This window comes from Arvicanthis niloticus, chromosome 27 (assembly GCF_011762505.2).
Source record: "Arvicanthis niloticus isolate mArvNil1 chromosome 27, mArvNil1.pat.X, whole genome shotgun sequence".
Taxonomy (NCBI): domain Eukaryota; kingdom Metazoa; phylum Chordata; class Mammalia; order Rodentia; family Muridae; genus Arvicanthis; species Arvicanthis niloticus.
In genome coordinates, this window is record NC_133435.1 from 26406626 (window position 1) to 26423986 (window position 17361).

At 44.2% G+C, this 17361-nt stretch overlaps 1 protein-coding gene across 5 annotated transcripts in view; it reads right to left on the bottom strand.

Annotated features, from left to right (window-relative positions):
* The window catches only part of Bmp2k (BMP2 inducible kinase), a 108757-nt gene extending 93103 nt beyond the window's left edge, over window positions 1–15654 (bottom strand). For 4 of the 5 annotated variants that reach the window (XM_076926444.1, XM_076926441.1, XM_076926443.1 and 1 more), the window contains exon 1: window positions 15342–15654. In XM_076926444.1, coding sequence (XP_076782559.1) covers window positions 15342–15510 — 169 coding nt within the window. In that variant the 5' untranslated portion in view covers window positions 15511–15654. Of the gene's footprint in view, window positions 1–15145; window positions 15277–15341 lie in introns of those variants that run through there. The other variant, XM_076926442.1, reaches the window with a different exon arrangement.
* Between the last annotated feature and the right edge of the window lie 1707 nt (window positions 15655–17361).

Below are 17361 nucleotides of genomic sequence, written 5' to 3' on the forward strand. Positions count from 1 at the left end.
GCCCATTTTCCTTTGTTTCCTTCCACCAAATGATACAATTTCTGTCAACTTTCACATTTTGTGACTTAAATATTTTTTCTCTACCAACATGAATTAGTTGGAGAAACTAGTCCATTAAAAACATCCAGACAAGACATTCCTAGATAGGGACTGTCATTTTATCTTTGATTCTTAGGTCTTAAACTAAGACTACATAACCAATCGGGGGCAAATATCTCAAAGGTCAGAATCAACATGATTTTTATAATGATGAAAAGTTAATTCATTCAAAATATAAGCACACACTATTAAGCTTATGAAATTTCAGGACCTAATTGAAACAAACGTCAGTGAATGAATTTTAAAAGGAGACAAGCTAAGCCTATGGCTCACAAGTGGTACCTCAGCACACTTGGAGTCACACCTGGGACCTCAGCACACTTGGAGTCACACCTGGGATCTCAGCACACTTGGAGTCATACCTGGAATCTCAGCACACTTGGAGTCACACCAGGGACCTCAGCACACTTGGAGTCACACCTGGGACCTCAGCACACTTGGAGTCACACCTGGGACCTCAGCACACTTGGAGTCACACCAGGGACCTCAGCACACTTGGAGTCACACCTGGGACCTCAGCACACTTGGAGTCACACCTGGGACCTCAGCACACTTGGAGTCACACCTGGGACCTCAGCACACTTGGAGTCACACCTGGGACCTCAGCACACTTGGAGTCACACCTGGGACCTCAGCACACGTGGAGTCACACCTGGGACCTCAGCACACTTGGAGTCACACCTGGGACCTCAGCACACGTGGAGTCACACCTGGGACCTCAGCACACGTGGAGTCACACCTGGGACCTCAGCACACGTGGAGTCACACCTGGGACCTCAGCACACGTGGAGTCACACCTGGGACCTCAGCACACGTGGAGTCACACCTGGGACCTCAGCACACGTGGAGTCACACCTGGGACCTCAGCACACTTGGAGTCACACCTGGGACCTCAGCACACTTGGAGTCACACCTGGGACCTCAGCACACTTGGAGTCACACCTGGGACCTCAGCACACTTGGAGTCACACCTGGGACCTCAGCACACTTGGAGTCACACCTGGGATCTCAGCACACTTGGAGTCACACCTGGGATCTCAGCACACTTGGAGTCACACCTGGGACCTCAGCACACTTGGAGTGGCTGAGTAAGAGAAGCATGAGCTCCAGACCCATTCTGTCTACTGATGATTCCTGCCATGACAAAGTGGATGCTCACAGTGACTCTGCTGTGGGGAGGCAGGGGTCACCCTCATGGACTCACAGGACAAGGCAGTCTGTAACAGTAGAAGGAGTGGCATCACCTCGCCCTTGCTAGGAACACAGGACCCAGGACCCACAAGGGAGTGGCAGCTCAAGAAGCCCAGGTTAGCCATACAACCATGAGTTTGGGAAGCACTGTGTCAAAGGCTGGAGCAACCAAGCTACAGTCCTGAAAATATAACACCCCTGCAGCAGGCCAGATACTCAGACAAAACCCTCCTCACAACTCCCATTCAGGGAGCTTGAATGCAGCCAGATTTCAGCTTACCTCCATGCCCATATAAAATGTTTTCTCTATGTTTACCTGCATTTTCTTTCCTAGAGTAGAATAGACATTTCTAGAATCAATGGACTGAGTCAGTCACCTTTCTGTTTCTGTAACAAATTACCTAAAGGAATTAAATAAAGGAAAGACAATTTCTTTGGTCCGAAGCCAGTTTAAGAACATAAATAAATAAATAAAAAAATTCTCTAAACAAAAAATAACAACAACAAAAAAAATAACAACAACCAGAGACAGGTATTGGTGAACCCTAAGCAAATAATATCATTTGCAAAGTCAATACAACTAATGATACATATCATCTCAGCCATAAACAACACAGATCTAACACAATGTAAGCCATATACAATTTTAAATTTTCTGACAGTTACATTAAAAATATCAGTAACATTAATTTTAATAATATATTTCATTTGACTGACTATATATAAAATAATCTTCTTGCAATATGTAACCAATACTATAAAACTATTAGGAGCTAGGCATATGGAACAGAGTACATATAGCATATGTGAGACCCTGAGTTCAATCCCTAACACTAACACACACACATACACACACACACACACACACACACACACACATATATATATATATATATGTATTATATGATTTAATAAATATGTATAAATAGTATATATATCTTTTATAATTTTTTCATAATAAAGCTTTAAAACCCTGTGTTTTATGCATACCATATGTATTAGACCAAACTAGCCAGCAGACACCTGTGGCTACTAGCTCCTAACCCAGGACAATTTTGTCACACACACAGTATAGAAAGAGATTTTTACTAGTGCTATGTCTATACATGTAAATCTGTAATATTGTTTTGGCTGCATGAGGCATATAAAGAAAATTCAGTTTCACATAGATGTAGGTAAAGGCTATTTTAATAGTCTTCTTAGAAAACTATATATATGTTATTCTTTACTACTCAGGCAAAACAACAATTTTTTCTTAAAGACCAGTTGCAATGTGGCATCTGAAACATTATCATTGATTTTTTTGTACTGTTATATTTAATATCCATATGTTAGCCATGTGCTTTGTAAATGGTGTGCTGGAATATACCAGCTCGGATCATACAGCTGCTCTGTTATACAATTTTGAAATTGCACTTGTTAATATCACCTGTCTCTTGGCCGTTAAAGTAATGAGGCTGTCGTCACCATTATAATGGCAGATACACGTTTTCCAAGGTTATAATTGTCTTTTGAAAGCTCAAATTCCAACATTAATAATACCTGTCAGTTGTTTTCCCTAAATGACACTCACTTCAGTACTTGAGAAAATTGGCTGCCAGATACCCAGATCTAAATGCACAACCAATTTGTCAGCCATGCCTTCAAATAAAAACGGTATTCCATAAGTCATGATTCTGAAGGCTTGTTCTCAATTATTCACCATGTATCATTACACAGCAAAAGCAATCCACATTTCTTGTGTCTTCTAATGATATGAAACACATAGCCAGAAAGGCAATGAAAAGAAGCACAAATAGTTAAGGAAATGTACATGAAATCCATGACATATCATTAAGGTATGTGCATAGAAAGCACAGAACATGGCTGAGTACTGGAGAGACAAGGAAGCTGAAAAGCTGGGATCACTGAGCTGTAAACAGTACAAACAAACACTATGAAAAGAAAAATGGAAGCGCCTCTGAAAACCAGGCACAGAACAGATAACAAAAAAATTGTACAACTAGGGATTCATACATGCATGTATGCATACATATATATACATATATACATATGTGTGTACATGTATGTATATGTGTGTATACATACACATACACCACACACCCACACACACACATATATCCATCCATTCATCCAGGAATTGCGAAATTGCAGTCTAAAGTAGAGACAACCCAAATGTCCATGAACAAATGACCAGACACCCAAACATGATATAAATGCACATGGAGCAGCATCGCTCTTTAAAAGGATGAGGAGCTGGTTCTGAAGGCGCTTGCCAGTAATCCTAGCACTTGGGAGGCTTAGACAAGGTGGTCATTCTCATTCCCTACCTTTTAAAAAATAAAGATAAAAGAATGAAGTTCTGAAGCAAACTATACTAGGGACTAATCCTGAAGGAATGGTGTTAAGAAAGCCAGGCACAAAAGGACAAATGCTATCTTATCGTTTCTACTTCTGGGAAGTGCCTAGCCTTCTCAAATTCCTAGGAGCAGACTAGTGCATCTCAGAGGCTGAAGGGATGGACAAGGCATTCCATTTAGGACAGACCCTGCTCACCCTTCCCCTTCCCTTTGCTTCCCAATCCTACAAGCACTGTTAGGTGCTGCTTTGCTACAGTTCTACAGGGTGTACCATGAAGAGCAGAAAGAAATTATCTCACTTAGGACAGAACTTCTCTAGCAGGAGACTACAGATTAATTCAGAGGAAGCCAAGCGTGGTGGCTTGAATGAGAAATGTCGCCCAGAGGCTGATGTGTTTGGCCCCATGGTCCCTAGCTATTGGTGCTGTTTGGAAAAGTTAGGGACTTCTGGTCCTAGAGTCTGTTTGGAGGAAGTCCATCAATGGGGGTGACAAGGTGACATTTATAGTTTCACCCTACTTTCTGTATGTGTTCCATGCACCAAGTCCTTCTCCTTTTCGTCTCCCCCAGCCTGCTTCCTAGGAAAGCTGAGATACGATCTCTCAGCCTCCTTCTCCAGCTGCTACACCTTCCCTGCCCACTGGAATTGTAAGTCAACTCATTTCGAAATTTTCAAATTAATCATAGTCTTGCCTCAAAAGCTGTAGCATCTGATTTGATGATCTTCAAAAAGAATAAACAAGCTTTAATTCTGAAACTCAAGACAAAAAATGTTTAGGAGCATTGCACCCCCATACTCCTCAGTCATAAATACTCTAGCTGTCTCTGAGATACCAAAGCTCTCCAGCCTCCTGACATTAACGTATAAGTCCTCATTTTCATTAAAAGTCCTGTATGTGCACGGAGTCTATGCAAGGCATTCACATTAGAGGCAGAGCAAGGCCAACAGCAGCTCTGTGACTCTACTTCCCTTTCCATGTTTAAAAATGAGGTAACTGAAAAATCTGATGGATCCCTAGCATTTTCTAAAGACTTGTTAGTCCAACAATACTAATTCTATTCAATACAATATTTAGAACATTTTCAAAAGTAGATGGATATGTTACCGTTAATTCAGGATTTTATACAACAGATAAGAATCCTATCTCTAGTTTTCTAAAAGGCAAAAATCAATAGACCTGACTTCACATCATGCACAGTGGCTCTTACAATCTGAATATGAGATGCACCCAACTGGGTAAGTTTCATACTCAGTTCCTAGCTGTTAGCAGTATTTAGAGGTACTGGAGGTTTTAGGACAGGGAGGGATAGGCCTATGAAGGTGTGCTTTTAAAGGTTATACTTCATCTTTGCTCTCCCATTCTCTCGCTCTGTGCAGCATGAAGTGAGGCACTCTGCTGCAGCACACACTCCTTGCAATTCTGTCTCCTTGTTGTACCAGAGCCACGGCTAAGATAAGCCTGTGTTAAGCTGTTCTCTTGGGCAGTCTGTCACAGCAACATTCACTTTCTGAGATGCCTGCAACATTTCAGCAAACAGCAGTGCTGGGATGCAAAAACAAACTATTCATGTATGCATCAAAGTTTCTTATTCTAGAAATTCATGAGACTCAAAAAAAATCCAATTTTGAACAACTAAAAATTCATAAATGTGCTTCTTACATCTTCTTTGGATCAAACTATCACAAACACATAGTAAAAGAAATAAAACCCAGGGGCTGGAGAGATGGCTCAGTGGTTAAGAGCACTGACTAAGGTCCCGAGTTCAATTCAGCAAGCACATGGTGGCTCACAGCTATCTGTAATGGAATCTGATTCCCTCTTCTGATGTGTCTGAAGATAGAGCACTCACATACATAAAATACATGAATAAATTAACCCTAAAGGAAGGAAGGAAGGAAGAAAGGAAGGAAGGAAGGAAGGAAGGAAGGAAGGAAAGAAGAGAGAGAGAGAGAGAGCGCGCCCAAACTTGGAGGGTTGTCTTCTATTTGGTTTTTCTTTTAAAGACAGGCTTTCATAATAGAATTCTGAGCGATGTCCCTGCACCAACCTCTTAAGTATAGGCTCCCATGAGCTCCCATATCTAGGTTACTTGCATAGGTTCAAAGGTTACCATTGAAATAAGATTTAAAAAAAAAAATAAGTGTTCGACTATGAATAAAAAGTATTTTAAAAAAAGAAGAGAAGAGGAAGAAAAAGACTCATGTTGAAGGCTTGACCCAGCTGGAAATCACTGAGGAGCGACTGAATTATGGGCTCTGACATCATCCATGAGTTAACACACTGAATTATAATCTCACAACTCAACAAACTCTTGGGAGGTAATATACTAGAAGCTGGGCCTGTCTACAGAAGTGAGCACTGGGGTTGCGCCTGTGGGCCCACACCCTTCTGCGTCTTGTCTCTGAGATGAAAGCTCTGCCTCGCCAGGCCCAGAAACAGGGTCAGAGGCCACAGGCTGTCTGATGGTCTGTCTGATACCATGAGCCGAGGGCTCCCCTTCCCTTCACATCCTTCCCATAAAGACTCAGCACAAAAACAACACTATAGCACTGCCTTTACTACATTAGAAAACACACCACTCACTTGGGTCGACATTCTGAAGTTTCTCGTTTGGGATATATAAATAGTATTTTGATAAAAGGTTTTTAAAAATGCCAAATACTTATCAATCCATTTGACTACTTGTGAAGATCTGAACTGGGCTGTTTGAATTAATTAACACAGAACTGTACTAATAAGGTTCGGAACTTACTACGCCATATATATACCTCACACACAAAAACTTTGATAGCTACATTACCGAGATTAGCTACCTTATAAATTTGTTACTCATCACAGAAGACACCATCAAAAGGTTATGTACAGCTGAACACATGTATTTACCCTAATTCTGAAAAAAAAAAAAAAAAAAAAAAAAAAGTACGCACCCTACTGGTTAAATCTGTACCATCGCGTTCCCTACACCAAGGATAGGGCGGGCACTAACTAGCATTCAGCAGCAGAGTCTACTAGGCAGGCCACAGAAAGAAAGTGGGACACGGCATAAGATCACACTTTCTAGGGAAACACTTCGAAGGATTCAGTTGTGAAATATTTCACTATTTTGTGAGTACCTTAATGATTCCAGAGTGAACTGTAAAATCTAGCCTACTGACAATCTCATTCACAAGAAGACAGGTAAGTGTGTAAAAGTCCTAACAAAAGTCTGACAACAAGCCCTGTAGAAAACAAGTAACCACAACACTTAGAAGGGAAGGGGGTGTCAGAAAGCTTTTACTCTTAGAAATCAAGTATGGAAGAATGTCAAGATAATGATGATGTGCTATAAACAAAACCGTATGGAACATGGCTGTTCCCCTCTGACCTTGTGCTAAGATTACGAATGTCCTAATCTAAGAGCAAAGTCCAGATCTTCATAGACCTAAGTAATTCCACTGTGCTCTGCTCCCATCTCCAGTCCCAAAGCTAGAGGAGACCTCAAATGATGTTCCCCTTCCTCCTGATCTCTTACTCTCTCAGCTACCCATCCTATTAAACCTAGGTGCTAGCCCCCACCCACCCAAGAGATAGCCACATGCAACTGACCAGTCTCCAAAAGGGTTCTTCCATAAGAAGAGTTACACAACCCAGTTAGAACCACCCAGCTCCTCGCTATACCCCAGAAATGACTTTCTTTAGTGGAGCCATACCAGTCAAGGGACCTCAAGAAGAACATTTTGAAAGCCACACCTAAATAAAAGACCAGAAAACTAAAATTAACTAGACATGTGAACAGAAAAAAAAAAAAATCCCAAAATTCAAAACCCAATCTCATACAGTGCTTCTGCCCGCCTAGTTAATACTATACTACACTGTTATAAAGCAGCTTCTTTCAGTCCCTTCCTATTTCAGTCTCTACCAGTGGACATAAGAGCAGGGCCGGAGGCTGGGGCTCAGTGGCAGTGTAATGACCCCATATGAAGGAAAGGAGGAAGGGGGTCAAATAACCAACCGTCAGCTGCAAACAAGCAGGGACAGGCAGCCATGTCAAATACGAGTGCATGTGCTCACAGTAAAGTCTACTAGGCCACTGTGGAAGTCAAGTCCTCACTCTTACAAATACACTGAACGCCTACTGTGAGTACAACACGTAAAGGGAACAGAGAACTACAAGCCAAATCCTAAATGGGCTCCATTTTAAAATAAAGAAAACCTGTTATTGGAACAGAACAAAACTGAGGAAGTGCTATCACGTGAGAAACCGCTGCCAAGCCTGGGGCCAAAGGTTGAGACAGGTCTCAGGAGCAAACAAAAGATTTGCAATAAGAAACTGCATTAATAAATGCCTCCTACAATACCCAGTGTCAACACGGGGCAGGGGTACAACAGGTGTCTGCATTCTAGGCAAATGCAACAATGCAAGATAAGTAAAACAGAAATGTCTTGGTCTCTCCTGCCAATTATATCAAAATACCACAGACTGGGTGATGGACCAACCAGGGCTTCTTAAGCTTTGTCCACCCATAAGCCCCTTCTGCCTAAGAAACTGACAGAGCCTGAGGTACTTGATATGCGAAACAGACACTCCAATCATGCTTCAGGGACAACAGATCGTACAGAAATGTAAAGGAATCTTTGGCACACACAGCTTCCCATTTATTAAAATAAAACCAAATGTATATACTAAGGAGATGAATGTCCTCATTTGTTTATACATAATTACATCTTGGCTAAATATTTGATTCTGCAGAACACAGAGTATTTCAATGTTTCTCAGCTGACTGATCTTTTCACTTTATAATCATTGATGCTGAGAACACTGTCTCATATAATACTCAGTACAAAATGGCAAACATGAGTTTAGAGCCATTTCAGAAATTGTCAGAAAGTCTGATGTAGACTCAAGCCAAAATTCATTAAACATTTTTTTACAAAAGTCAAACCAACAATTCAAATAATAATTTTTAAACATTCTAATCTAATGTAATACAATCCAAACATAAACTAATTTGATATGAGGAATGACAACAGGAAAATACTACACCTTTGTTTTTCTGTAATTAAAGCACTGTGTTTCTAGAAAAGCAGAGAAGTGTGTTCAGTAAAAGCAACTCCTAACGTCAACTCTCTGATGGAGCCAAGATGTTTCAGGCAGTGTTTGCTGGTGGTGCATGGTAAAACAGCATGCACTAGGCAAGGTGTGTGTGCTCTGTGCTCAGAACCCAGACTGCAGAGGAGGCACCCACAGCAACAGAGGCCTCCAGAGCACCTCGGAGGCTTTACACATTTGATTTTCAATTAATTTTTAGTCTTTGGTCGTTCAGAAACCTTTTACTGTTGCCAAAATTCTTCACACACACACACATACACACACTGTTACATAACCCATGGGGTGGTGACCCACAGTTTAAGAAGCTGGGATATAAACAAAACATTCATTTCTCACAGTTCTAGAGACTAGGTGACCTGAGATAAAGACAAAGCCTGAGGATTCACGTGGCAACAGACGAAGGCTAAGTGTGGGGCTGTTCTGAGAGCAAGTTGTCACACTTCGAGGACAGGCTTTCACTAAAACAGTTTAAAACTAAAGCTGAGTCAGCTCTGCTCACTGACTGGCCTCTGGAACAGTGAGCTGCTGGATATGTCACATGATTCCATTTCAATCTTCTCATACACTAAGTCGGTGTTTCAGGAGAAGAAATGTTTCCTAACAGTCTAACTCAACACAGAAAACCCAATTATAATTACTGGGTACACATGAGAGGACAGGAGCCAAGGGTCCAGGATACTAGAGAATCCATGTCCTCCCACTCTGTACTCAGGTCCAGGATACTAGAGAATCCATGTCTTCCCACTCTGTACTCACAGGCACATCATAAAACTATCTCACAGGCGCACAGAAGGTGCCTTTCTCTCTGCTTTCATTTTCTGTGCTTTTCTTTTTTAAAAGCCACCTCTGCAGAATAAAAAAGGTATGTTGATAGAGTGAGGGGACTATGCAGACCCCTGGCTAGTCTTCAAGTTAAAGAGATTAAGTGAAATGACACTCTGAATTAGCTTGCCTTCACAAAAGTAAGAAATGCAGGGTCCCCTGGCCCAAGCAAAAGATTTTGATGGTCCAATAAATAGCCCTCCATTGGTACTTTTCAACTTGCAAATTACGTCTTTAATTATATTAAAAACATGTGGCTTGAAACAGAAACCAGGGCTGTGAGCTCCCTCAGTCTGTAAAAGCACCTGCCCAGAAGAGCTAAGTTTCCCAGCTCCCATGGAAGAAAGAAAACCAGTTCCCAAAAGCTGCCACTCTGACCTCTACACAGGTGCTGTGGCGTGCACCAGCACTCTCAAGTCTACAATAATCATAAATAAAATAAAATACGTTTATTTTTAAAAGTCAAACATCATGATAGTTGAATGGCTGTGGACGAGTACAGGAAGTTGTAAATACAGCAGCAATTAAGAGTTTTTCTAGCCAAATGCCTTTGATCCCACACTCAGGAGGCAGAGGCAGGCGGAGCTCTGAGTTCCAGGCCAGCCTGATCTATACACAGTGAGTTCCAGGATAGCTAGGTTTACACAAAGAAACCCTGTCTTAGAAAATGAGAAAGAGAGTGTTTTAGTGGAGGCCAACAATTATTAACTGCCTTAGTGTTTTTAAGGGCAAACATGATCAAAAGACTGAATGTGATACAACAGAAGAAAGCAAAAGGCCACAAGTGTCCAGAGAAAGGAAACAGCTATCATAACCATTAGTTAGGAGCAGGGATTACATCAAGTGAAGTGACAGGCAAATACTAGTGTGAGTCACAGAATAACAGGAAGCAGAGCACACTGGGGCTAGAGCAGAGTCCAGGGGTGAAACAGTAAAGGTGAGTTGTGATGGCCAGGCCCAGAAATGGACCAAGCAAGCAAATCTCCACTCCCCTTCTTGAGACAGTCCGGGATTTCCAGGCATCAAATCCACACTTGTCTAAAGAGTGGCTCCAGACGCTGCTGCAATGGTATCAGGTACCATACACCCAAGTTCCACTAGGCATGTCTTCTCAGATACCTCAACAATTCTGGAACTGCTCAGTAGTTCCCCCAAATCTGTCCTGTACTTAGCAAATGCTACCAGCACCCAAGAGCAGCATAAGCAAGTCACATTGACCCTTCTCACCTCTTCAACAACCCTCCAAGGCCCTTACATTTGAACACTAACATTTCAATCTCCACTGTGTCATTTTTAGTCATTTTAGTTTACACGTTTCTCAAGCATTTTCTATCTAGAAATCTGTATGACCTAGGAAAACCAGTTACCATTTAATATTACTCAGTAACTTCCTATTACATTTTACATAAAACCCAAACTCAGCCTGCCATTGCAAAGCCCAGTACTCACTACCTAGTCCCCCATTGCCACCACCTTAGAGCTTTCTCCAACATGACCCATCATTATGGTCCACGTGACCATCCTCAACAAGAGCCATCTCCATGGTCCACTGCTCTGAGCACTTTTCAGCTCCTGGAGGCCTTCTTCACACAGGGCCTGCTCACTCCCGGCCCACTCTACAACAGGCCTATCTCCATGTCTCACAAGCTAACACTTCCTGCCCTGCTTCTGCTAAAGTGCTGAAAAGTTCTTCTTCATTCCCGAAACTCAATTGTTCTAAGACCATGTGCTTTCTCTTCACTTTTAACCACATTAACCAAGAGATTTCTACTTCTTTAATGTTTGTCTTCGAATTACATTCCAGGTTGTACTGAGCTAGGGAACGGCTGTATTCGTTATGTGAGCCACGCTTAATACAAATGTGGAACACAACATTAATATTTCTGTCAAACTCTCCCCTTTATCCTTCCTGTCCTCTCTTGGTAACATTAACTTAAGTCACTGGGTAGCCAAAGATGACTTCTTCGAGTAAGATACTTAAGTTCATCATTCCCTACTGACCTTACTGCAAACTTAAGTGTACATATGGTACTACTTTCCTACAAAATTGGCAATGAGGAGCAGTTAATATTCAGCTTAGACCCATTCACTCACTCCCAGCAGTTAATGCCGAGAAGGCTACTAAGTTACATTTACAGAATTCTGTAATTCTCCAATTACTGAGAGCGGCATAACCATATCCGTAAGTGTATCAGTAGGAATTACCCTCACCACACTCTCAGTGCCATTCCTATTCAGCCCAGGCAACCTCAAGACTAGCTCAGCCCATCATCCATGTTCTACTCCTGACATCTATCCCCCTTAAGGCCATTCTGTACACTAAATTATGCGTGTGGAAAAAATAAGCATTGACAAGAACCAACTTCTTGAGCACAGTGTGTGGCAAGCGCTCACACTTTGGGAAAAGCCGGCAAGTTTTGAGACTCAGCTACACAGCAAGTTTCAAGGCCAGCCAGAGCTACATGAGACCCTGTTTCCAAACAAACAGAACTGAACAAACAAGCTTTCTTCCTGCTTCCGACAGTAGCACTAAAGCTCTTCTTTTGGACGTACAGATGAACAAAACCAGTCCTACCTTTTGAAAGGCTAAACTGAGTTATTTGTGCTTGACAAGTGGATGTTGTTTCAAGCTAACATGGGCAGGTGACTCTGTCTCATTCAAAAGCTCTAAGTCAGGATTAGTTCAACTCCTAAGACTGAGTCACTTTTAGAGAAAACACAAGAAAATGCCTCTCTATGGTAAAAAGTCCTAAAAACTTTCAGTGGAAACTGAAAGGTGGGGATGGGAAGTTGCAAGCATTTTCAAGCATACACAAGCTTGACTAGAAAGACAGTAACAAAGTGTTTCACAGAGAAAACTATACCAACAATTTAGGACACACGGAAGCATGCCCCTGAAAGTGCTGTGGTTGTAGCTAAGGTATCACACAGATCCATGCAGACACATGTGTGACAAGACTTGGTCATCATTTCAGCTTCTGTCTTTGTCAGATTGTCAACTTGCTAAAACTCCCCAGGTCCCTATTCTTGGCACTTTGATGGTCACTTACAGATATGCGAATGGGTGGAAAACTGAAATCTCTTGACTTGCCTGTTCCTACTTAACCTCTCGTACTGTCAGCAGGGGTCCTTCCCATGCCATGTACCATGTAATCTTCTTCTCATCTGCTTTGGACTGGTGATCTCTGTTTAACAAGGATGCTGAGCACAGCACAAGCTCGAGTGCACAAGTGCAGGGAAGATTCTGGCTTTTCCTTCAAAGAAAACGTGTTAGATAATCTTCATTACCGGCCTGAGCTAAAGATGTGCTATGCTAATGAATCACTAATAAGACATGAAGCAAGGTGTCTTTAAACACAAACACACATAGGATAGGCACATATATAAATCAGCTGACAAGGATGCCCTGAAGTAAGGCTTCATGGTATCTAACCCTGCCATTTCCTCTGGAAGCAAGGATTCAGTATTTGCTAAGCCAGTATTCATTCCAACTTGTAGAACACAGTCAATGAAAAAAATACCCAGAGTAAGACAAAGAGTGGTATATTGAAAAGACAAGAGATCACTCTGATTGCAATGTTTCCTCACATACCTCAAATGACAAACAAGTCTGTCAACTATTGATTAATCATACTTACCAGACTTGTGCCTAGCATCATCTCGCCTAGCCTGCAGAATGACGAAAAATAAACTGAGTAGTATTTCAATTGTGTGTTCTAGAAAGGGAAGACCAGCACATTGGACAGGAGCCTAGGTATGCCCTGCCTTCTAGAGATTTAAACCTGACCCAGGAGCCAAGGTGTAAACACAGGAAATTCTACCCTTCATAAAAGTTCCTTCATCCTTTGCTTCCACCCACCACCTGATCACTCTTTAAAGCCAAGTAAGTAGGTATTTTCAGGGGTTTTTTGTTTTCTTTGTTTTTGAGTCGTGGTCTCTCTTTCTAGCCCTGCTGTCTTAAAACCTGTTATGTAGACCAGGCTGGCCTTGAACCCCAAGAGATCCACTTGCCTGGTATTAAAGGAGAACACTACCATGCCTAGCAATTAATGAAATAAATTTTAATGAGACAGAAACCAAATGGTAAAGTGCTTGCCAAACAATCATCAGGGCCTAAATTCAGGTCCCCAATTTCCATGTAAAAGCTGTGTGGCCTCCTTTTGTGAACCCCCAAAGCTAGCAGAAAAAGACAACAGGTGGACCCCTGGAACGCACTGGCTAGCCAGCCTAGCCAGGCTACACAGATATATGAGTTCTGAGTGCAGTGTCTTTAAAACTAAGGTGGAAAGCAACTGAGGAAGACACTTAACATTGCTCTGCACACACGTGTACACAGGCACACACACCAAATATCAAACATGAACACTTAAAACAAGTCAGAGAAAGCCATGCATGTTGATAACAACCCTGGGTACAACCCCAGCACTGGAAGGCTGAAGCAGGAGGATGGAAAATTCAAGGCTTGCCTAGTAACTTAGCAGGGCTCTGTCTCAAAAGGTAAAAAGTCTGGTGGTAAGGGCCTGCCTTCCTGCACACACACCCACAAATGAACACTGTAACAGTGATATCAGTGCTTTGTTACTGGGTTCGGGGTAATATATCGAGGGCTATGTTAAGATTTACAGTCTACAACTCAACAAGGTTCAAAAAGGGCGTTAATCTGAACAATGGCCTACAAAACCAAGACACACATCCCAGCTAATGTAAATCCCAGCTAATGTAAGTCTTTTTTACCTTTATTTTATAGACAGAAGCCCTCAGCTTTTTCTTGCACCGATTCCTATTGTTCATGGAAATTCAAGACTACAAGTAGAATCTGTCTTGTTTTCAAACGATGTCAACAGGGAATATCAAGATGTCTCCCTACAGTCTCTGGTTTTCTTAATCTTATTTTTTAAAGTCACCTACATACCAACAAGAAACATTTCTTATGGATTTTCTCAACGTATTTCTTAATATTCTGCATTCAAAACTTCAGAGGTCAAGGCATGCAATAAGAAATCTGAAAGTATTTTCCACAAGCCAATTACGCCAGAGATACCAAACTAAAGTCAAGCATTTTTTAAAACACGGAGTAAACTTTGTTTTTTCGTAACTATGCTTTTACATGCTCTCATAACCTCCTTCAGACAATAAAAGAGCCACCAAAACCCTCACAAGGGAAAGTTAAACTGTTCCACTTTGCCTGTTAAAATACTAACAAAATGACAGAGAGGACAAAAAAACAGGACCTTGTGTGGAGAAGATTCTAAACAACGAAGATAAACGGACTTCAAGTTTACTCCCCCACGCCACCCCCAAGCAGCCACTTAACTGAACTTGTAAGACCGTGCCAACACACACACACACAATCTGCATACATACAGCCATATAGAGAGGTTTGGGAGTCCTGTTTTGTTTTGGTTTTTAGCAAAAACAAACCCCAGCGGAGTCCAACGCCCCGAGAGTCTGAGAGGCTAGGACGGACCCGAAAGCAACGCAGGACACCCGCCAAAGCCCCAGCTGCCAAAGCAGTGTCCCAGCACTGCTCCATCTGACCCTCTAATGAGTCACGGGTCCAATCATGACACCACATCACTTACTGGGACGTCTTCTATTTCTTTCCTCGCGCCAGGAAGAACAGAGAACAGAGAACGATTTCGAACTCATAAGCAGACAACCGTGCCTGCTTCGGAGCTGCCAGCAGCTTCACGCCGAGCCACTCTCCAGCCTCCGGGATGGCTCCGCAGCCGCCGCCACACCCCGGCCTCCCTCACCTGCCTCCCGCCGCGCCCGTACCTTCGGCCAGCGACTCCTCGAGGGTGACCTGGTAGCGGCCGACGGCGAACACCCGGACCCCCATGGACGAGCTTGCGAAGCCGCCGCCGAGCCCCGTGCCCGCGGCCCCGCCAGCCGCCGCCCCGCCGCCGCTGCCCTCCGACTTGGGCATCCGAGAGAACTTCTTCATGGTCCCGCCCGGCGCGCTGGAGGGCACCAGGAGGGCACGAGGGCGCGCGAGGGCGAGAGCCCGGACCCGCGCGGTCGCGCAGCGGAGCGCCGGGCACGGCCGACCGTCTTCGAGGGGTCGCCGCCCTTCGCGCGCGCGAGCGAGCGTCGGTGCGCAGCGGCTCGCCGCGCCTCACATTCCGCGCGTCCCGAGCGCGCAGCTCCGGCCGCCCGCTGCAGCAGCCCGGCGCCCGCAGAGCCAGCGGGGAGGGCGGGGCCGGGGCGGGGCCGGGGCGGGGCCTGGCGCGCGGGGCGCGAGCCGCCGAGGAAGAGGGAGGGGCCGGCCGCGGTGGGCGTGGCGCTAGGCCCCGCGGCCTGCGCGCCCCGGAGACCGCAGCTCGTCCGCGCCGGGCTCTCACCGATGCCGCCCGCCTCTTGCGGCTGTGGGGGGGCGCGGCGCCGGTGGCAACCGCTTGCAGAGCCGGGCGCCGCGCGCAAGCGCGCTGTCCCCGCCGCCGGAAGTGACGGTTCCGGCCCGTGTCACGTGGAGGAGGAACGGGCACACCGCCGTGGGGGTTGGGGCTAGGGGTGAAGTCCAGGGGTCCCGGTTATTAGGAGGTGGGTCCCCACGCCGGTCAGCGGGGCTGCTCGGATTGGAATTCTGTGTGTCGCTCAGGGGTCCTTAAATGCCGCCAGCAGCTTGATCGGCTCTCGGAAGCTGTGCGCTTCGAGTCAGCCAATTTTCCAGACTCTCTCCCGAGAGAATCATTTTTCCAGGCTCCCTGGAGCGTGGGCGGAGGAGCAGCGCGAAGCTCGCAGGTTCCCACGGGGCGACTTGTGAAGCCCAGGTGTCCTCGTACTATAACCGGATGTTTGCTCTAAGAGCGTTCTGCGGTTTAAGAATTACTTGGGAGAGCTTTAAAAGCCCTCTGCGTGCCGCGTAGGAGCTGTGCGATTGTGTTCAGAAACAGGTATTAAGATCACTTTTAAAGATCATTAATCGCTATTGGCTGGGTTGGCTGGGGAAGACGTAACCCTGTCGCCCAAGGTCACACAGCTGCCTTGTGGTCTGGAGCATCAAAAGTCTTAGTCGCTTTCAGCCATTCTGAAAAAGTAGGTTAGGGTCAGATCCCATGTCCAGTCTGGCAGATTTAGGACTGTTTGGAAACAGGCAGCAATTTCTGATCCCACCCGAACAAAAGATACGCCTGTTTGAAAAAGAATGCCTGATTGCCTCACTTTTCATAAACTGCAAGTCTCATGCCTGCGAGATGGGCACAGGAATGCAGTCAGGGCATGTGGGAGTGGAAAGGATGGCAAAATGGAGATGGAAGGAGAAGGGGATTCTCGTTCCAGCCCACTTCCTGGAGATGGAGTCACATATAGCCTGAGCTGGCCCGGACCTCATTGCCTACCAGACATAGGCTTGAAGTTGTGATCTTCCTGTCTCTGCCACTGTGCCCCCTAGTACTGGGATTATGAGCATGCAACACTATCAGGCCTAGCTTGGCCTCCTCTCTATAGGTAGAAAGCAGGTTCGGTAGCCCAAGTCTAACCCTAGCTGACACAAGAGAACTATGAATTCGAGGCCAGCCTGGAATGCATGGCAAAATCTTTTTATTTAAAATGATAATAACTGTGCTTGAAGTTTCCAATTTCTTAAGCTAAAAATCTAGATTTTTTTTGTTTTCCACCCATAATGTAACGTTTCTCCAGTTTTCTCAAAGATAGGCCTGATGATGTTTCCGGACTCCAGAGAACACCTGTGAAAGTCGATGGACATGATACTATCTCCACCACTATTTTATTTATCTTTTTAATGAGGGACCGGCAAGGGCATCAGCAAACGTGCTTAAGCAAGACTTTCAGCTTA